The sequence below is a fragment of the Phoca vitulina genome, unplaced genomic scaffold, assembly GCF_004348235.1.
Source record: "Phoca vitulina isolate PV1807 unplaced genomic scaffold, GSC_HSeal_1.0 scaffold32, whole genome shotgun sequence".
NCBI classification, from domain to species: domain Eukaryota; kingdom Metazoa; phylum Chordata; class Mammalia; order Carnivora; family Phocidae; genus Phoca; species Phoca vitulina.
Window position 1 is genome coordinate 23,988,012 of NW_022589735.1, and position 21,406 is coordinate 24,009,417.

The 21,406-nt window shown below is 47.1% G+C and overlaps 2 protein-coding genes and 1 long non-coding RNA gene across 6 annotated transcripts in view; 1 reads left to right on the top strand and 2 right to left on the bottom strand.

Annotated features, from left to right (window-relative positions):
* Positions 1-7,366, bottom strand: part of YTHDC2 (YTH domain containing 2) — a 69,765-nt gene extending 62,399 nt beyond the window's left edge. The window contains exons 1-2 of one of the 4 annotated variants that reach the window (XR_004301901.1): positions 6,960-7,146; positions 5,497-5,587 (exon numbers count right to left, since the gene is read on the bottom strand). Coding sequence is in view for 2 of the 4 variants with exons in the window: in XM_032425052.1 (XP_032280943.1) it covers positions 5,497-5,587; positions 6,960-7,146 (278 nt within the window). In the remaining 2 variants the exon portion in view is untranslated. Of the gene's footprint in view, positions 1-5,496; positions 5,588-6,959 lie in introns of those variants that run through there. The other 3 variants (XM_032425052.1, XM_032425051.1, XM_032425053.1) reach the window with 3 other exon arrangements.
* A 6,340-nt stretch (positions 7,367-13,706) lies between these two features.
* Positions 13,707-16,534, top strand: LOC116645288. Its single transcript, XR_004301933.1, has 3 exons — positions 13,707-13,860; positions 14,031-14,131; positions 15,858-16,534. It is a non-coding gene; the product is annotated as an uncharacterized LOC116645288 (long non-coding RNA).
* Positions 16,454-20,065, bottom strand: LOC116645287 (transmembrane emp24 domain-containing protein 9-like). The gene is made up of 5 exons (XM_032425390.1): positions 19,799-20,065; positions 19,329-19,429; positions 18,890-19,015; positions 16,839-16,985; positions 16,454-16,700 (listed from the first exon to the last, which is right to left on the bottom strand). The coding sequence occupies exons 1-5, from the start codon at positions 19,926-19,928 to the stop codon at positions 16,551-16,553; spliced, it is 654 nt and encodes a 217-aa protein (XP_032281281.1). The 5' UTR covers positions 19,929-20,065; the 3' UTR covers positions 16,454-16,550.
* Between the last annotated feature and the right edge of the window lie 1,341 nt (positions 20,066-21,406).

Here is a 21,406-nt window from a genome sequence, read left to right on the forward strand (position 1 = left end):
GTCTGCTTGAGGATTCTCTCTCTCCCTCTACCTCTCCCCTCCACCGGTTCACACATGTGCATGCGCACACACTCTCTACCTCACCCTCTGCCCCTCCTCTGAGCATGCGCACACTCTCTCTCTCAAATAATCTTTTTTTTTTAAAATCAGCTAAAGAACCAAAATCTGAAATGACAACTTAAAAAGCACAGGGGCGCCTGGGTGGCTCAGTCGTTAAGCATCTGCCTTCGGCTCAGGTCATGATCCCAGGGTCCTGGGATTGAGCCCCGCATCGGGCTCCCTGCTCCGTGGGAGGCCTGCTTCTCCCTCTCCCACTCCCCCTGCTTGTGTTCCCTCTCTCGCTGTCTCTCTGTCAAATAAATAAATAAAATCTTTAAAAAGCTCACAGCCAGGTACGCCTGGGTAGCTCAGTCGGTTAAATGGCTGCCTTCAGCTCAGGTCATGATCCCAGGGTCCTGGGATGGAGTCCCACATCGGGCTCCTTGCTCAGCGGGGAACCTGCTTCTCCCTCTGCCTGCCGCTCCCCCTGCTTGTACTCTCTCTCTCTAGCAAATAAAATCTTAAAAAAAAAAAAAGCTCATAGCCACCAAGGACCTAATGCCTCAAAAAATAATCCACATTCATATGATGCCTTACAAATGCATCATTTCCTATTTCCTTAATTTATACTTCCATTAGGCAGAAAGATACAAAGACCTAACTCCAAACCGTTCTCTTCCCAATATTGTAGTATAGAATTGTAAATTTATTAAAGTTTATATCATACTAATTCATACTTTCTTTTATGACTATGTGGAAATTAATAAACCAGTTAACTTTGTCACTAAACAAAGTTGCTCTCATGTCATGGACACCATGATGGTGGTACCCTGGTTCATTCTGTGACTTTGGACTATAAACAACTTAAAGACAAGACCTAGCTAATGTTTCCAGTTTAACTCCTCACAGCTCCTAGGACATTGCCGTGAACCCACTGTGAACAATCAAAAATTAATGAAGCATTAACTATGTTCAAATCCTGGCTATGCCCCTTGCTAGCTGTGTGATCTTGGGAAAATTACTTACATCTCCAACCCTGAACTGCCTCATCTGCTATACAGATACCAGATGTTATTAATAGAATCTACTGATTAAGACTATTGTGAGCATTAACTAATCTACTTAAAGCCATTAGCATAAGGCCTGCTGCATATGAGTACTTAATGAACGTGAGGGGTCACTATTATTACTCTTAGGCACCGTAGGCTGTTTCTTTTCAATGGATGCCCAAAAAGTCAGTAAGACACTTAAGTCACTTTTAACCAATTTTTCCTATTTTAAGTAGGGGCAGAAAAGGAGAGTGCAGTACACAACCTTCCCAAGCAAGAGGCAAGGGAGGCAGGAACCCGAATCTGAAAAGGGGGCTTTCTTGCAGGGTACAGCCTTCCAGTCAGGGTGACTAGAACACGTGGATACCTAGGAAGCAGGGACGTCAGCAATCACAGGGTAAGAAACCTGTACCTGGAAAACCTATTTTCATGTACTTTATAGTTTCTCTTTCCACAAGTCTTTAACAAAGTTCATTTTGTAAATTTCATTTTGTGTCACTTGGACTAGGAAGAACAGGAAAGAAATTGTTTTGTTCATGAACAAGTCAAACAAAGACTCAGAAAAGTATGCTCTTAAAACCAAAATTCAGACCTCAGTTGAGGAAAAAAGGAAATTATAAGGAGGTAAAATTTTGGTATGGGAAAGCCTGCCTAAAATTTCAAACAAAACTTTAGGCTACACTAAAGAACACAAAATGGGGACGTTACTCCAACAAGAGAATTCTCACCAAAAGATGAGCAATTATAAAAAGTAATCCAAAATAAGTAATCAACTGCAAAATCAATTCAACTCTTCAGGAGGAAATGAAAAACAAAATCTAACACAGCTGCTTTTTGAAAGAAAGGAGAGCAAAAAAGAGAAAGTGATGAGAAAAAATAATTGTCAACTTTCACACAGTAAGCCTGGAATCTATTTTTTTTTTTTAAAGATTTTATTTATTTATTTGACAGAGGGAGACACAGCGAGAGAGGGAACACAAGCAGGGGGAGTGGGAGAGGGACAACAAGGCTCTCCACTCAGCGGGGAGCCAATGCCGGGCTGGATCCCAGGACCCTGGGATCAGGACCTGAGCCGAAGGCAGACACTCAAGACGCTCAACCACTCAGCCACCCAGGCACCCCGCCTGAAATCTATTTTTAAACCTCGTAAAATACTCAAAGTAAACTACAGAATCACAGAATCCGAACTAAAACAAAGAGACTTAACTCCTTCATACTTTACATTTAAAAAAATAGGCCTTGAAAGTTAAGGGCCATGACCAAAACTAGAGAATGAGGCAGTGAGACACTGGGAGTGAAATCCAACCTTCCTCCCTCTTCCTCCACACCAGGCTCTCTCTCAAATACGTATTAAGGAACCATGATACCAGGTACAAAAGAAATACTAACTTACTAAGTCAATGAAGTTATGCTAGGAAGTGGGGGAAAAAAATCCTTTACTCAACGGTAAACAGGAAAACCCATGAAAATGCAAGTCAGGTACAAATTCTCATATAAGTGAAAAGAAAGGATATGACAACCATATTCAAAGTACTTCATATATGTGAAAAGAAAGGCATCTGAAAATCACAAGGACCACAGATAAGCATCGTACTACCTTTAATCAAAGATAAAAGGGGAGGGAAAGCGCTAGGACATTTCCTAACAGAATTTGCAGACCACTAGGAATAGGTACTATGGCCTAGATGAGAAGGCAGGGTTGCCTGGCTTCCCTTAGCATCTTTTTTCCTCTCTCTGTCCCTTCAGTGTTTCCTCGCCCACCTTTTTTTGTCCTGATAACTTCTATCTTGCTCTCTTCCCTTCCCCAGGTTTCTCCATTCAGGACCATCCCTTAAACAATCATGCTACTGAACAGAAGCAGATGTAGTCCATTCTAATGGACTGCTTTTCTAAGGGTAATTTCTAATGGTCATTTCCAAGTTAACTGTTCAGAATTCAGAACCCATTTAACCATAGAAATACCGTAGCTACAGAACTGTGCCTTACAACAGATGCCTTCTGGTGAGGACCCACAATCTCTTACCTGCAACTCTTAACCCAAGCAACAATGAAAACTGGAAGATTTCTGTAAGTTTGCAATGTGAAAATTAATAAAGGGAAACCTCACTAAAGTGGAGAGGGGATGCTAGAAAGGGAGACCTGTAGGGAAAGCCAAGCTACTCATGTCAATTACAGGAAGAATTGTCAATTACAGACCCAACTGAAGACTCCTCAAGAGGAAAGAAGCTTGGGGGTGCCTGAGTGGCTCAGTCCTTAAGCGTCTGCCTTCGGCTCAGGTCCTGATCTCAGGGTCCTGGGATGGAGCCCCACATCGGGCTCCCTGCTCGGCGGGAAGCCTGCCTCTCCCTCTCCCACTCCCCCTGCTTATGTTCTCTCTCTCGCTGTCTCTCTCTGTCAAATAAATAAATAAAATCTTTAAAAAAAAAAAAAAGACTCAATGAGACCCAGGGCACCTGGGTGGCTCAGTCGCTAAGCGTCTGCCTTCAGCTCAGGTCATGATCCCAGGGTCCTGCGACAGAGCCCCACATCCAGCTCCCTGCTCCACAGGAGGCCTGCTTCTCCCTCTCCCACTCCCCCTGCTTGCGTTCCTTCTCTCGCTGTGTCTCTCTCTGTCAAATAAATAAATAAAATATTTTCAAAAAAAGACTCAATGAGTCCAACTCCTGATTTCGGCTCAGGTCATGATCTCAGGGTTATGAGATTGAGCCCTGTGTCAGGCTCCATGCTGGGTGTGGAGCCTGCTTAAGATTCTCTATCTCCCTCTCCCTTTGCCCCTACCTCCTCCCTCCCCCACCCTCTTTCTCTCCTACTCTAAAAAAAAAAAAAGCAAAGGAGTTTCAATTCCAGGCCCCAACAGGAAGATTTACATTGCTGTTTCTTCTTCTACAAGAAATCGACCACCCCAAAACTCAGCCAATGAGAAACCATCATCACCCTTCTTACTTCTCTCCAATGCACTTTTGTTCAAAACAACCCCTCCCAACTTCCTCCTCCTTCTCCACAAAATAATGTTCCTATCTTTTGTTTGTTGGACTTGCAGATGGTTTTGTAGGTTTTTAAGGTTAAAGGCAGCAACTTCATTTGGCAGGAAAGCCTGATTACATTGACATGAGGCTATTTCTAGTATTTATTTATCTTACTGTGAATATGCATGTTTTCCAGCAGAAATATTGTGATAAAAGGTGATGCCTGCAACTTATAAGGGGTATTACATAACACACTGCAAATATACCCTAAAATGTTTCTAAAATCTGAATCTCAAAATCCACTTGTTCCAGGTGTTTTTGGATAAAGGATTATGGCCCTGTACTCTTTTCATCTGCAAGTGCTGTATTTAACTTATCCAGAGGACTATAATATGGGCATGCTCAAAACCTACCACTGTTTCCAGCACTGGCCTTAGTGATGTTCAAAATGCACATTCACCTGAGCTAAATCCCATCTTACTCAGTAATGTATCACTGTGGGCATTCAAATGCCAGACATTCCTACATCAGATACTTTCATCTTAGGACCTTCCTGCTGTTTATTAAAAATATTGACCTCATAATCTTTTGTTTTCTCTCTTCTTAACCTAAACCCTGGTAAGCTGAAATTTTTTCTTTCCCCCCTCCTTGGTTCTTAACCAGAGGCAACTTTGCTCCTCAGGGAACATTTTGGCAATGTCTAGAGGCATTTTTGGTTGTTACAGCTGCGGGTGGAGGTGCTACTGGGTAAGATTAGATATGCTACAATACACAAGACAGTCCTCCACAATAATTATCCAGTTTGCAATGTTAATAATGCCAATATTGAGAAACCCTGCTATATATCAACCCCTTCATCCTTATTCCCAAAATGAAATTGCTTCACGTAATCATAGAGTTCTTCAATTTGGATGGTTCAAATGACTTTTTCCCCTACGGATCAGTGGCCCTCAAAAATATATATACTGTTTCTTCCTGGTCCATTTTATTTAGTCTTTTCCAATCATCAGATTCTTGAGCTGGTAAGAAAGAAAACAATGATTATGTATTCTAAAGTTACCACTACAGTACAGTAACATTGAAAGAAATAGTTCTGTAAATAATTGTACTTATTATCTTTCGTCCATCCATTCTGTTTAAAAAAGGAGACTTAGTTTCTATGAAAAAAAAAAAACATTTTCCTCAAGCAAGCAACTTCAACTTTTAAACTATTTTTCTTACATTTTAAATTTTACTTTCTTTTTTTAACCCCTAAGGGAAAACAAAAAAGGGCAAGATAGGAGGAAAAGCAAAGAGCTGAGTTTGGTACAGACATGAATCAGTTTATCTACAATATAATTAAGTACGTGAATCTAAAACAGTAATAACTATTTAAATGAAGTCAGGAACATTTCTTTTTTTGGTAAATAATTCTTTTTAAATAAGAAAAGCTATCAGCTTACCCTTTACTTTTAGAGACCAAACCAAGAGACTGACTCAATCGATGAATAAAAGCTCTTTCAGTGCTGGTCAAAGAAGAAGGAAATTCCATTTCTATATGAAAAAAAAAAAAAAGAGTACCATTTGGGAATATAAAATTTTCTTTCAAGATTCTTCAATAAACATACAGATATAAAATATGAAAAAACGGGCGCCTGGGTAGCTCAGTCAGTTGAGCACCCACCTCTTGATTTCTACTCCAGTCATGATCTCAGGGTTGTGAGATCGAGCCCCAAGTGCAGCTCCACGCTGGGCGTAGAATCTGCTTAAGATTCTCTCTCTCCATCTCTCTGCCCCTCCCCCAACAAGTGCTCTAAAAAAAAAATCATATAAGCATATGTGATTTTACGTGAAAAGTCATTTTCACATTATGTGAAAAGGTCATTTTATGTGAAAAGTAGGTACTAATTCGATTAACTACTGAATGTCTATCAGAATTACCATATTAATAAAAATTAAATCTAAATGTGATAGAGGATTCTCATGTTCACCAAAGATTACTCCTCTTATTTGTGCTGGAATCTTCAATTGGTAGGATGACTGATGAACATATTTTACTATTTTAACTTAGTTTAGTCCTTACTTGCTTAACAAAAAGATTCATTTCCTTCCGTGATGAGCGATGCTCAAGCATGATGAATGCTCAACGTCAAATTCCATTGTCTTTGCTTTCAAAACTACAGAATTCATATTTCACTATATCTCAGACTGGATTTGTTGCTTTCATAATGCTGAGGCTTTGTTTAATGTAAGTTCTCTCTGTCCAAGTCATTGCCTGTTCTGGATTGTAAGTTTCCAAGGTCAAGGGTCCCCTACTTGGGCCAGCAAATCGGAATGGGCACTCAGTATGTTGTACTGATCACCTCGGGTCGGCTGCGGTTCTGCACTGTACGACACAGGACAAGTAGCTTTCCATCCTTAAGAGGTGTGAAAGACGTCTACCAAAACCAGTTTAATTTTCTTAAGTGTTTAAGCGTGATGCTTTCGGGATTTAAACAAAACACTACATATTGCCAGTGCATGTCTGATTTCCTCTGCTCTTCTCCTGCAGCTTAAACGTGCCTCAGCTAAGGCTACCGCAATTTCCTTTTAAAAAAGGGTGGGGGTGTACCAATACCTAAAAACTGTGGGTTAGACGCCCCAAGCTGCCTACAAGCCTCCCTCTGGGGAAAGAAACGCCTCCTGCTAAGGAGGAACCCGACTCTTCCACCTTCTAATTAACGCCAGGCAGGTGCTTTAACCCTGCCGATCCGCAGGACGCCGTGCATCCCACCGAGCGCTACTAAGCGCGCCGGGGAGGCCCGCTCCACTGGGCCCGGGGGCGGCCCAGGCCTTCCCTCCCCACTCTGAGGCGGCCGCTTCACACGGTGGGTCCCGGCTTGGGGGGAGGCGGGGCAGCCGGCGGGGTCCCTGTCGGGAACCTCACCTCTCTGATCCCCGTATCGGAAGCGCTCCAGAGCGATATTGACTGCGATCTTCACCTCCTCGTCTATACGAATGTCCTTCAGCCCCTTGGCCCGGCCCCCGCCCCCAGGGCCGCACTGAGCTGGGCCGCCCCCGCCGCCGCCGCCAGGAACGGGCGGCCGCGGGGAGACGCTGCTCGGCCTGGACATGGCCCTGAGAAGTTCTCCCCGCGGGGGAGCGGCCAGGCCTGCGGGCGGACGGTCAATGACAAAGACGGAGGGCCACTGCCGGGACTGGACCGCTCCGCAGGCGACCTGCGGTGGGCCGGGGTCACCAGAAATCCCCAGTCACCACAACAGCCGAGGGGGCGCCGGCGCCACTGAAACCCCGGCGGAGCGGAGAGCGCGGGCGTGATGACGTCACCAGGGCCGCGGGCGCCCGTGACCTCAGCGCGTCGGCCGCTCCTCGCGTCCCGGCAGCTGCCGGCCAATGTCGTGCCCCCACCCAACCGATTCTCTCCGTCTTCTCCCGTCCGCCCGTCCGCACCAAGGCGCTCCCGTGCATCCTTTTATTCAGTCACTCACTCTTTCCTTAAATCCTTTATTAATTCCTTCCGTGAGCCTGTGAGGGGCTCCCACTATGTGCCCGGCAGGCACTACGCCACGACGTAGGTGGGGGAGCAGACAGACGTGGTTCCTGCCCTCTTGGAGTTCACATTCTAGTGGGGGTAGAGTTGGCAGATTTAGCACATAAAAATGCAGGGGTGCCCCGTTTGTTTGCATTTCAGATAACGAATAGTTTGGGGGTTTTTTGGGTTTTGTGGGTTTTTTTAGTATTTCCCATGCAATATTTGGGAACACATAGTAAAAAAAAAGTTATTCTACCGAAATGCGATTTTAACAGAGCGCCTGTATTTTATGTGGCGACCCTAAATGAGAATGACAAGACAATAAAAAAGTACGTGCTTCAGTGATAGTTATAAGTGCGATATGAGATGATGGAAGAGGAAAGTGGAACTCTTTCGTTTTGGAGGTCAAACAAGATTATGAGAATTTGCACTTGCTTGTATACAATAACATTAACATAAACCTAATCCCAGACACCCTAACTGCTTCCACTATGGTCTTCCCATGGTCCATTCTGCAGAGAGCAACCAGAGTGATCCTTTTAAAAATATAAGCTAGGAGGGCGCCTGGGTGGCTCAGTCGTTAAGCGACTGCCTTCGGCTCAGGTCATGATCCCAGGGTCCTGGGATTGAGCCCCACATCGGGCTCCCTCTCCTACTCCCCCTGCTTGTGTTCCTGCTCTTGCTATCTCCCTGTCAAATAAATAAATAAAATCTTAAAAATATATATATATATAAGCTACGTAGGGGCGCCTGGGTGGTTCAGTGGGTTAAGCTCCTGCCTTTGGCATAAATCCTGATCCCAGGGTCCTGGGATCGAGCCCTGCATCAGGTTCCCTGGTCAGCGGGTAGTCCGCTTCTCTCTTGCTCTCTTACTGCCCCTCTCCCCTGCTCATGCTCTCTCTCTCTCTCAAAATAAATAAAATCTTTAAAAAATAAAAATATAAGGCAAGTAGGATAACACTCCTACATAAAGCACACCAATAGCTCCCCATTGCAACAACTAAAAACTCACAACTTTTTTACCATGACTCTCAAGACCCTGCCTTAGTTGGCCTCTGCCCTACCTCCCTGAATCTCATCTCCCAGAGCTCTCATCCTCACTTTCAGTGGTCACATGCACTAGTTTCTTTCTGTGCCTTGAACACACCAAGATCATTACCATCAGGGGAACTTTCCATTTGCATTGTTTCCTCCTGCCCAGGACAATCTTCCTCCCAGTACTTTATCATCATTTAAGGCATGATTCTATCCCTTACCTAGACAGGTTCTCTCACATCAATCTGTTATCAATTACCACTGCTTGAAATTATTTTGTTTATTTATTTATAATTTGCTCTTTTCACTAGAATATAAGCTCAAGAGCAGGAACTTTGTTGATCTTGTTTGTCAGTTTCATCAGCAGCTAAAACTGCAGAGACACATAACAAATATTCATTGGTTGGCCATATTTTGGAATCTGGGGTCAGGATTGGTCATCTCTACCCTCTGAAAACTTACTTCATAATCCTGAGCTCCTAATCTTTTTGGTCTGCTAACAGAAAGAGTTCCGAATAAGCAGAAATAGGGTTTTTTTTTCCAAGTTTTTAATTTCTAGTTAGTTAACATATATGGTAAAATTGGTTTCAGGTGTAGAATTTGGTGATTATCACTTACACATAACACCTAATGCTCATCAGAACAAGTGCCCTCCCTAATACTCATCACCCATTTAGCCCCTCCCCCTACACACCTCCCTCCATTAACCCTCAGTTCTCTCTCTACAGTTAAGACTCTCTTATTCTTGGGGCGCCTGGGTGGCTCAGTCGGTTAAGTGTCTACCTTCGATTCAGGTCATGGTCTCGGGGTCCTGGGATGGAGCCCCATGTTGGGCTCTCTGCTCAGCGAGGAGCCTACTTCTCCCTCTCCCTCTGCTGCTCCCCCTGCTTGTGCTCGCTCACTCTATCTCTCGCTCTATTAAATAAATAAATAAATAAATATCCTTTAAAAAAAGACTCTCTTATTGTTTACCTCCCTCTCTCCTTTTTTTTCCCTTCCCCTATGTTCATCTGTTTTGTTTCTTAAAATTCCACATATGACTGAGATCATATGGTATTTGTCTTTCTCCAACTGACTTATTTCGCCTAGCATAATACACTCTAGCTCCATCCACATTGTTGCAAATCGCAAGATTTCATTCTTTTTGATGGCATATATATATATATATATATATATATATCTTCTTTATCCATTCATCAGTCGATAGACATTTGGGCTCTTTCCATAGTTTGGCTAATGTTGATAATGGTGCTATAAACATTGGGGTGCAATGTGCCCCTTCAAATCAGTATTTTTGTAACCTTTGGGTAAATACTTAGTAGTGCAATTGCTGGGTCATAAGGTAGCTCTATTTTTAACTTTTTGAGGAAACTCCATACTGTTTTCCAGAGTGGCTGCACCAGTTTGCATTCCCACCAACAGTGCAAAAGTGTTCCCCTTTCTCCACATCCTCGCCAACATCTGTTGTTTCCTGTGTTGTTAATTTTAGCCATTCTGACAGGTGTGAGATGGTATCTCGTTGTGTTTTGTTTTGTTTTGAGAGAGAGAGCGTGTGTTCACGTGCACATGCACACTGGGGCTGGCGGGGGGGCAGAGGGGTGGGCAAAGAGAGAGAGAATCCCAAGCAGACTCAACAACCCTGAGATTGTGACCTGAGCCAAAATCAAGAGTCAGATACTCAACCAACTGAGCCACCCTGGCGCCCCTCATCATGGTTTTGATTTGCATTTCCTCGATGATGAAAGATATTGAGCATCTTTTCATGTGTCTGTTAGCCATCTGGATGTCGTCTTTGGGAAAAAAATGTCTATTCATGTCTTCTGCCTGTTGCAGAAGTAGGTTCTATATTCTGGCCCTGGCATAGATATCACTGAACTGTGTGAACATTTACTACTACCTTGATCTCTGTGTATTGTAATTTCCTTAGCTGTGCCATAATAATACCCTGCCATTAATTAAGTGCCCACGAGCATTGTCTTATTTTCCCAAGCTTCACAAAACCATATGAAGAAGTTATATTACCTCATGATACAGATAATACAGCAGCAGACTGGATGAGGTTAAGATAACTAGCACAAGGCCATGCTGTTAGTAATGAATGAGGTAGAGATAGAAAGCAGACCCCATCTATGAAGCCCAGCTTCATTCAGAGACAGAACACAGATGGTAGATAATATCTGGATGCAGCAAATATGTAGTGATAAAACATTTTATACGGAGTCAGACACATAATTGTTCTCAGTCTTATCCCATAACTTCATAGTTCCACCATTTATTGGCTTTGTGGCTTAACTACTTACTCTGACCTTCAGATTTCCCCTCTGTAAATAGGTATATTTAAAACTCATAGGATGGTTGTGAATATGACATAATATGTAAGTATCAAGCATTGATTTCATGCTGTATTCCTTTTTTCACTCTTTCCTTTCTGTTTTTTTTTTTTAATTTATTTATTTTTCTTAGTAATCTCTACACCCAACATGGGGCTTGAACTCACAACCCCAAGATCAAGAGTCACATCTACTAATTGAGCCAGCCAGGCACCCTGTCATTCTTTCCTTTCTTTTTGGATGAGTGACTAAATGCTTGTATTCCTGGTGCCTGGTAAGTATATAGAACATATTCATTCAAATAAAAAAAGAATACTTGGGGCGCCTGGGTGGCTCAGTCCGTTGGGCATCTGTCTTCGGCTTGGGTGGTGATCTCGGGGTCCTGGGATCGAGCCCTGCATCAGGCTCCCTGCTCAGTGGGGAGCCTGATTCTCCCTCTCCTTGCCCCCCAGTCATGCTCTCTCTCTTACTATCTATCTCTCTCAAATAAATAAATAAATTATCTTTAAAAAAGAAAAAGAAAGAAAAACACAATCAGCAATTCACAGAAGAAATCAATGACCGAGAAGAAACACTCAGCATCTGAGGAAATAAAAATGAAAAGGATAGGAAGGAAATGAAATAAACAGAAAATAAAAGGAAATACAACTTTTCATCCACTTTTAAACTTTTGCAAAGATTAAAAAGGTTGAGAACAGTTGACCAGAGTGTGGAAATTAAGCACTGCAATACACTGCTGGTGAAACTATAATTGGTACAAAGTTTGAAAGGGGAATTTTGTGATTTCTTATCAAAAACTATGTCCTACAGTAATGCTTTTTTAGAAAATGAACACGAATTGTTATTGCAGCAATATATGTAAGAGCAAATAATGGGGGGGGGGGTGCCTGGGTGGCACAGTCAGTTAAGCCACTGACTCTTCTTTTTACCTCGGGTTGTGATCTCAGGGTAGTGAGATGGAGCCCCACGTTGGGCTCTGTGCTCAGCATGGAGTCTGCTTAACATTCTCGTCTCCCGGGGCGCCTGGGTGGCTCAGTCGTTGGGCATCTGCCTTCGGCTCAGGTCATGATCTCGGGGTCCTGGGATCGAGCCCCGCATCGGGCTCCCCGCTCAGCGGGAAGCCTGCTTCTCCCTCTCCCACCCCCCCTGCTTGTGTTCCCTCTCTCGCTGTGTCTCTCTCTGTCAAATAAATAAATAAAATCTTAAAAAAAAAAACAAAAAACATTCTCTTCTCCCTCAGCCCCTCCGCTGCCCATGCACACGCACATACTCTCTCTCTCTCTAAAATAAACCGATGAATCATTGAAAAAAATAATTGGGGGAAAGAAATCTTAACCACGTTCATCACAGGAATGGTTAAAAATAAGGTGCTGTATGAACCAAGATGATGTTATATTGTTACTGTTAAGAAAAATGAGTTAAAGACTTGTAATGAGGGGGGAATGTCAACACATCCTCATTAAACTTCCCTCCCCAAGATCAAACAAAACAACAAAGAGAACCCAAACTAGAGAGGAAACCTCCAACTTCTATGAGACCTTATGGTGGCACAATCAGAAAGTAACTCCGAAGAGCTGCCAAATACACTGGAATTTGGATAAAATCCTGGAAAGGCAGACACAGACCCTCTGTTGATCTCACACTGAGCACAGAGCCCTCCAAAACAGGCGACTCTCCCCAAGACCCCCACCAATACTCCTTTACCTGCGGGCCACTGGGGCACCAAACCATGTCCTGGAGAGGAGCCACCACCGCGGAGCCCCTGCAGCAAAGCCCGCCTGGATCATGTCTGGTACTGATGCTGTGCGGGGGAATGCCTGGGACCATACAGACCAGATCAGATCAGACCAATTCTAGGAGTGGATGGGTTTTGAAGAGCAAAAAAGGTAAAGGGAGTCTCCTTGGCTTTTTTTTTTTTTTTTTCCCCAAGAGACGTTGGCGCACCATTTGTGTCACTTTTTCAAAATTCAGAGGGGTTTGTTTTGTTCGGTTTTTTGCCCTTTTTTTTTTTTTTTTAAGATTTATTTGTTTATCCTAGAGGGAGAAAGCGCACTCGAGCTTGGGGGGAGGGGGTGGAGGGCAGAGGGAGAGGGAAAGGGAATCTCAAGCAGACTCCATCTGGAACCCCTATGGAAGGCGGTGCTCAATCCCAGGACTCTGGGATCATGACCTGAGCAGAAATCAGGAGCTTTTGGGATGCTTAATTGACTAAGCAGAAATCAGGAGCTTTTGGAATGCTTAATTGACTAAGCCACGTAGGCGCCCCTGTTTTTTTGTTTGTTTTTGCTTTTTTAAAGTAGGCTCCACGCCCAGCTGGTGGTTAACACAGGGCTCAAACTCAGGACCCGGGAGATCAAGACCTGAACTGAAATCAAGAGCTTCACGCTTAACCAACCCACTGAACCACCCAGACCCCCTCAAAGATCAGTTTTTAAAAATGCAAGCAAGCCCAAAGTGTAAATGCAGACACCTGGAGGAAAAGTAAGGGATCCTCGGTTTCAATCCTGTACCTGCTCATAATTCATTCTGCCACCCCACAAACATACTGCGTTACTTCCAGCATCTCTAAAAAGCTAATAAACACATTCGCCGGCCACCACGACAATCAACGGAAAGGAGGTTTCAATTCCGGCGCCCCAATTCTATCAGGAGCAGAAGCGCCTCCCTTATCAGGTACAGTTTCGCTGGGGCCGAGGGCATTTCGGGACTTGTAGTCCAGCCAATGGAACTCGTCATCCCGGCAGGCCCTGCGGCTGCGTCAAGGTTACGTGCTGCCGCCGCCTGCGGCTGTGGGGACAAGTGCCGGGCGGATGCAGAGCGGGTCTAAGAAGGGTGTTTTGAGGCCCGCGGAGACGCGCTTTACTTCCACATCGGGGAGACCGAAAAGAAGTGCTTTATTGAGGAGATTCCGGACGAGACCATGGTTATAGGTGCGGGTGGAAGGGGAGAGTTTGGAACAAGACCTTGGTCTTGGGGCGGGGGGCGCGGGAGAGTCCGCTCTTCCAGAGCGGGGAGCAGCGGGTCTCGCCGCGTCCTGGCGGGGGCCAACTCGACCCCACCTCGCGCTCATCTGACCTGGGTTCGCCCCACGTCCCTCCAGGAAACTACCGGACACAGCTGTATGACAAGCAGCGGGAGGAGTACCAGCCGGCCACCCCCGGGCTTGGTATGTTCGTGGAGGTGAAGGACCCAGAGGACAAGGTGAGCCGGCCCTTGAGCCCCGCCGAGCCCTCCGCTCTGCACTTCAGCGCCAGACCAGGCGGGTGCTGGTACTTCCCTCCTACTCGCCGCAGCCGCTCAACTGCTGGCCGTCGTCGGGGGTTGGTGAGAAGATCCCGGGTTTTCGCTCTAGGCCAAACTTGGGCTGCTGTAGGCTAGCTGCTCCTCTCAGCTTCCCGACTGCCGCATGACTCCGCCAAGCCCCTTCCCTGCCCCGAGCCGTTTTCCTGGCCTGTGAGATGGAAACGCACCTGTCTTGTAGGCGTGGTTCGTGGGTTAATTGTGGTGCTGGCCATCAAAGAATTTCGTTAACTCTAATGCTGTGATGTCTAGACTTGAGGAGTTCACAGAACGGGGTGCTTTCCAAAACGAATGAGCGGCTTTTAATTTCGACGAATAAGGATATTAAAGCAAAAGAAAAAAAAAAATCTTTAGTTGCCACCTTTGGTTTAAGAAAAGAACCACACCAAAAGAGCGGAAATGGCAGGAGCTCCAATAAAGAGCCCTTCCCAAGAGCAGTCACGTGTCAGCTCCATCTCAGACGCTTCACCTCTGCCCCAGAAGGTTCTCAGACAAGCTTTTGGCAACTGCTGCTGCGCAGCTCTAGACCTTTTAGTGTTGCGAGGTGCCGAAGGCTCTGTTTGCCAACTTTTGAGGCACTGAGAGCCTGAAGCCCTGTTTCTTTCCAGCCCAATCCCCCTGTAACACTTGCTGAAGCCCCTTCTCCCTAGGTCATCCTGGCCCAGCAGTATGGCTCTAAAGGCAGGTTCACTTTCACTTCCCATACCCCTGGCGAACACCAGATCTGTCCTGTGGTCTCTCTTAGAGTTGGGATTATGATATAGTGGCCTTTTGGTTTCTCAAATTGCCATATTCTTTTTTGCTTTAGGGCTCCTGTATGTGGTAGTCCTGGCCAGAACGCACTTCCCCCAGCTAACTCCTAATCATGAATGCAATTCTAAAAAGCAGCCTTTCCGGACCATCTAGATTAGACCAGAGCTAGTATCATGTCATTCTCAGCAAATACCCTTCTCAGAAGCATGCATCACCTTTACCTGTTGTTCAAGCCCTGCCTTATTTGGTATCAGACCATAGGCTCCATGTGCAAAAATGTGCCTGTCTGGATCACTCTGCTTCTCCTATGGCAGAGAGCAGAGCACTCCCCCACACACACACTCACACCCCTTCAGGTAAGGGTAATGGGCCCTAAGATCACAAACTGTGGTCTGAGGTTACTCTCCAGTGGTTCCCCACCAGCCGTCAGTTCAGTCCACTCATACTTTCCAGAGGCCAGTCATGACCACACCCACAAATGAGCGAATCTCCAAGGCTTGCAGTGTCCCTCAAACATATCCTAGGGGTGGGTGTGTCTGTCTCAGGGGCCAAGCGCTGGGGCTGTCCCCACATCCCCCTCCTCATGGGGAGTCTCCCTTTAATGACATCCTTAGCCTTGATGATTTAGACTTCATTTTGTTGAGGGTGCCAGCCAGTGAATTTCCTTATCACAGAAAATGTCAGATTCACATGAGAGATGACTATTCCAACAGGGCAACCAGCAGAGGTAAAATGTGGGCTAGATCAGGCAGATGCGGTGGGTGCATAGATGTCTGGTCATCTACACCTGTGTGCACATGTGAAGGTCAAGTTATAGGAGATGCTGACTATAATGGAAACTATTACTTGGAATCCTTTTTTTTTTTTTTTAAAGGAGAAAAGAAAGCATCTCCTGAAAAAAAATTAACCTGTAACATCATAAAGAGAGACACAGGTTGGCTGAAAAATAGTGGGAAGACAGAGGTGCTCATCCAACTACCTGGAAGAACCCAGCAGAAGAGCACATGAACCTGACCGGAGCCCACAAAGAGGCACAGGATCACCACAAGCACTCAGGTTACCCATAAGATGGGCCCAAATTGGACCTTTCTGGAAAGGGCTCCACAGGTTGCTAAGGCTTTTGGAGAACAAGCTTTCTTCATCCCATCCATTTCAGGATCAGTCCCCACCAATGCATGCAGAGCCTCACATGTTAATATCTGGTTAGAAACAAAACACCAGAATGAATTGCAGAGCGGGAGGCAATAAATGTTTAGGTCAGAAAGGTTGCAGTTTATAGTCACTCTTAATTCTCTCCATCTTGGGACAGTTCATCCATCTGGTTTAGCCAGGGGTGTGGGGCACCCTCACCTTCCTCCTCAACAGCACAGAGCCACAAAATCCTACAGCTTCTAGTGGGCAACCCATCCTCTCCCAGATGCTGGCTGAGAAACCAGTTGAAAGAGGTCCTCTGTCCCCCCTGCAGGGTTGGGGTATTAGGAGCCAGGAAATAGACCAGGCCAGGCCAGGCCACTTTCCATCCGTTAACAGAAGGGGAATGAGTTGGGGCTAGGTTTCTGGGGCCCAACTACACCAGCTTCTTGGCTTTAAAGAAACTCTTGAGGTGCTGCATCTGCCAGACAGCCGTGGCAACCAGGATGAGGGTCTGCAGAATGGACCACCACAGCACCCGCTGGTTGGTGCTCTCGCTGGTCTGCCGGAAGCGCTCCTCTCGCCACTGCGGGAGGAGAGAAGGGAGAAGCCGCCTGTCTAGAATTGAATTTCACCCCCACCCCCTCGGGGGGAAGAGCCAGAAGAGCCACTTCCCAGGAGGTCACATAGCCCCTGCCCCAGCTGTGCCAACCCAGCCCCTCACCCTCTGATACTCCTGCTCCTTCTGGATCAACTCCACCTGCTCCACAAGCTGCTGTACACGCAGATGCAGCTGGGTCAGCTTGTCCTTGGCCGCAAATTCCGCATAATCATTGGTGTGTTCACCCAACTGCATGTCCAAGTGAATGGCCTGGAACAGGGGAACCCAGGATGGGGGTCAGGGGAGCTTAGGTCTGTGAACCTGCCAGAAATCTAGCTTCTACATCTCCGTCTGGACCTGATGCTGGCAGCTCCATTCCTCACACACCGACTTGGTGACTGGCCCTGCTCAGGGGGTCAAAACACCAGATTGGGACCCTGCTTGTGTGGAGTTCTACATTCAGAACACAAAGGATGGGACTACACGTGCAGAGAAATAGAGGTGTGACTCTGAGTCAGGCAGTTTACTAGAAGTTCTGTATGGGGAGGTGACAGGGGAGAGCCCTGAAGCACTCGGGCAGAATAGCTCTGACTCTCACGCTATGAAGCTTGGTCTTTATCCTAGGGTTGGCTGGGAGCCAAGGGAGAGTTTGTGTTTTTTTGTTGGTTTTTTTTTTTGCTGTCAAATTTTCTTTTATTTTTTTACGTTAATCACCATACGTTACATCATTAGTTTTTTTTTTTTTTAAAGATTTTATTTATTTATTTGACAGAGAGAGACACAGCGAGAGAGGGAACACAAGCAAGGGGAGAGGGAGAGGGAGAAGCAGGCTTCCCGCGGAGCAGGGAGCCCGATGCGGGGCTTGATCCCAGGACCCCGGGATCATGACCTGAGCCGAAGGCAGACGCTTAACGACTGAGCCACCCAGGTGCCCCTACATCATTAGTTTTTGATTTAGTGTTCCATGATTCATTGTGTGTAGTGCTCCATGCAGAACGTGCCCTCTTTAATACCCATCACCATGTGGCTCAGATGGTTAAGCGTCTGCCTTCGGCTCAGATCATGATCCCAGGGTCCTGGGATTGAGCCCCACATCGGGCTCCTGGCTCAGTGAGGAACCTACTTTTCCCTCTCCCTCTGCCTCTCTCCCTGCTCATGCTTTCTCTCTCTATCTCTGTGTCTCAAATGAATAAATAAAATCTTTAAAAAAAAAAAATACCCATCACCAGGCTAACCCATCCCTCCACCCCTCTCCCCTCTAGAACCCTCAGTTTGTTTCTCAGAGTCCATAATCTCTCATGGTTCGTCTCCCCCTCTGATTCCCCCCCCCCTTCATTTTTCCCTTCCTGCTATCTTCTTTTTTTTTTTTTTTAACATATAATGTATTTGCTTCAGGGGTACAGGTCTGTGATTTAACAGTCTTACACAATTCACAGCACTCACCATAGCACATACCCTCCCCAATGTCTGTCACCCAGCCACCCTATCCCTCCCACCCCCCTCCACTCCAGCAACCCTCAGTTTGTTTCCTGAGATTAAGAATTCCTCATGTCGGGCGCCTGGGTGGCTCAGTTGGTTAAGCGACTGCCTTCGGCTCAGGTCATGATCCTGGAGTCCCGGGATCGAGTCCCGCATCAGGCTCCCTGCTCGGCGGGGAGTCTGCTTCTCCCTCTGACCCTGCCCCTTCTCATGCTCTATCTCATTCTCTCTCTCAAATAAATAAATAAAATCTTTAAAAAAAAAAAAAAAAAGAATTCCTCATGTCAGTGAGGTCCTATGATACATGTCTTTCTCTGATTGACTTATTTCGCTCAGCATAATACCCTCCAGTTCCATCGTTGCAAATGGCATATGGAGGCTCCTCAAAAAGTTGAGAATAGAGCTACCGTACGACCCAGCAATTGCACTACTGGGTATTTACCCCAAAGATACAAATGTAGGGATCCGAAGAGGTACGTGCACCCCGATGTTTATAGCAGCAATGTCCAAGGGAGAGTTTTAAGTCAGAGTGACTCCCTCCCAAGGTCCCCTTTCATCCTCAGGAGTGGTTCTTGGGATGCATCAGGTAAAGTCCCAGGCCTACTCAATAGGCACCACCCACCACACCCCTCTCACTCTAGAGGCCAAGGAATTGAGCCCCTGGGGACGGGGGGCCTCCCGCCTGCCACACTCACCAGCTTGCCATCATAGAAGAGGGCGAACCGGATGGACTCAAGGTGGAGGCAGATCTGGTGCTCTCCGGGAGACTGGGAGGTGAAGATGAAGCTGCCCTGAGGGCCGTACTGTCGGGCCAGAAGGTTCTAGAGGAAGCAGCCTCCAGTGAGCACAGAGAAGTTAGCCTTGTGCCTGCTCCCAGGAGAATTCTGGGGGTATCCCAGGTGAAGACCCCCGCAGGCCAGAGGGGTGGGTGTGAGGGAAATGGCATCGGTTTGGCTGGAAAGTCTCAGATGCCAGCACTGCTAATACAGAATACAGATGGCAAAGACCATGGCCCTCCTTGAGCTAGCCTGCCTGTGAGGAGACAGATCCTTCTGTGAGAAATGAAGGACCAGAGAGGGCTACGCATTGACGCTGGGCGTTGGGGGGCCTGCAAGGAGTAAAGGCCTGCCTCACCTTGTTCTCGGGGTCTTTCACAAACACGAACAAATTGATCCACTGCGGGGAGGGCTGGTACTTTTCCATAGCGGGGTCGTAGAGCTCCGTCTTGTAGTTACCTAACGGAGAGCCAACAGAGGTGCATTCCGTCCATCCCCGTGACCAAGTCATGGTGGTCGGGGGTGGGGGTCGAGGGACAGGAAGATCTCGAGTCTGAGGATCCTGACCAAGGCCCTCCGCTTCTCCTCCCTTCTCCAGCACCACTTCTTTGCCATCCTTCCAGTCTGGATAAGACTCGGCGCCCCGCACAATCAAGAGAGAGGACGCCTTGGCCAGACTTCTGTCCACCCATTCCCTCCCGCCCCAGCCCACCCCCAGCAGGGGAGGGAAGGTGCGGACCTGAGCTGGTACCACGGCGCCCCGTTCCCCTCCCCTCTCAGGACTCTGGGTGCAGGGAGGGCAAGGCCGGGAGTGGCGGGCGCGCGCACCTATAACCACGGTACCATCGGGGATCTCCTGTATGAAGCACTTTTCCTCCAGCTCGCGGACCTCGAGGTAGAACGCGCCCCCATGGCCCATGAGCGCCAGCAGCTGCCCCAGCAGCAACAGCAGGGCCATACCGGTTGCTTGCGCTCTGCCCCATCCCCGCCCGGGGCCAGCCCCGGGCCCAGCCCCTCGAGCCCCGCAGGCCCCCGCCACCTTCGCAGGCGAGTCCACGGGTCTCCGCGCGGAGCGTACAGAGACTGCGAGCGCGCTCGCGGACTACAACTCCCGGGAGTCCCCGCGCGGCCCCGCCCCCGGCGCGTTCCTGCTGCTCCGCGCTGCGGAGGGGCCACGCAAGCCCCGACCCAACCCGCGCCAGGCTCTAGAGCTATTTCCACCGCCCCGCATCTCTTACTCCGCGCAGAAACTCGGGGACGCATGGGTGCTGTTAGCCCTTCTTGCTGATTGGGGTAACAGCCTCAAAGAGGGGAGGGGGCTTGCCCTCTGCAACTTGCAGGGCAGCCACCCCAGATGTGTGCGGAAGGGATGGGGCTAATGGGAAGTTTATTACCTGGACTTGAACCTCGAAGAGCTTAGAATCGATTGGGGGAAGGAGGTGACATGGTGAGACGGAATGAGAAGCCCTGAAGCAGTAATTCAGGAAGGGGAGGGGGAAATGTCGCGGTTTTCATGGTAGAGATAGATTTGACTCAAGCCTTGAAGGATGGTTAAAATCTCCCCGAGCAGCGGGGAACAAGAGCAGTTTAGGCGGGGAACCCAGGATTGCCTAGCAGCCAGTAGGCCGGTTAAGGGACTGGGGGAAGAAAAGTTATAGGAACGTGGAGGGAGGAGGTAATTGGACTGAATCTGAGGGCGCAGGAGGTGCCGAGCACACTTCAACAGGGGAGCCCTTCCTCCAGTGTACTTTTCTCTGCATTGGGACCAAAAAAAGGTTGTGGGTGAGCCTGGAGGGAAGAGAAGATGGCAAGCAAGCCACTGGAAAAGGATAGGGGTACACAACTGAAAGGAGTGGGAGGGTGAAGCCAACATGACAAAATGGGGACCCAGAAAAAGCAAGTCTCGAGAATTCCAAAGTTCACAATGCCCAGGGTAGAACACTGTAGACCCAAACATGTCAATAGAAAGCTGTAGACCAACCCAGGTAATGGGATGAAGTCTTCCACCTCCTAGTGCCCAGTGATAAGAGATGCTCATTAGTTTATTCAGTAATATGTGGTGATGACGACGATGATGATGATCTTTATACATATATATAATCTCAATACAGTGTCTTAAGATTGACAATATGGGAGCATCTGGATGGCTCAGATGGTTAAGCATCTGCCTTTGGCTCAGGTCATGGTCTCAGGGTCCTGGAATGGAGCCCTACATGGGCTCCCTGCACAGCGGGGAGCCTGATTCTCCCTATCCCTCTGCCCGCCCCTCCCCCTGCTTGTGTGCTCTCTCTCTCTCTCTCTGTCAAATAAATAACTAAGAATATTAAAAAAAAAAAAGATTGACAATATGTTTTAGTTACCAGGAATGGTCCCCTCATTTTAGTGGTGTAGCTCGTTGGCAGTGTTTTTTATTTCTTCACTGGGAATGATCATTAA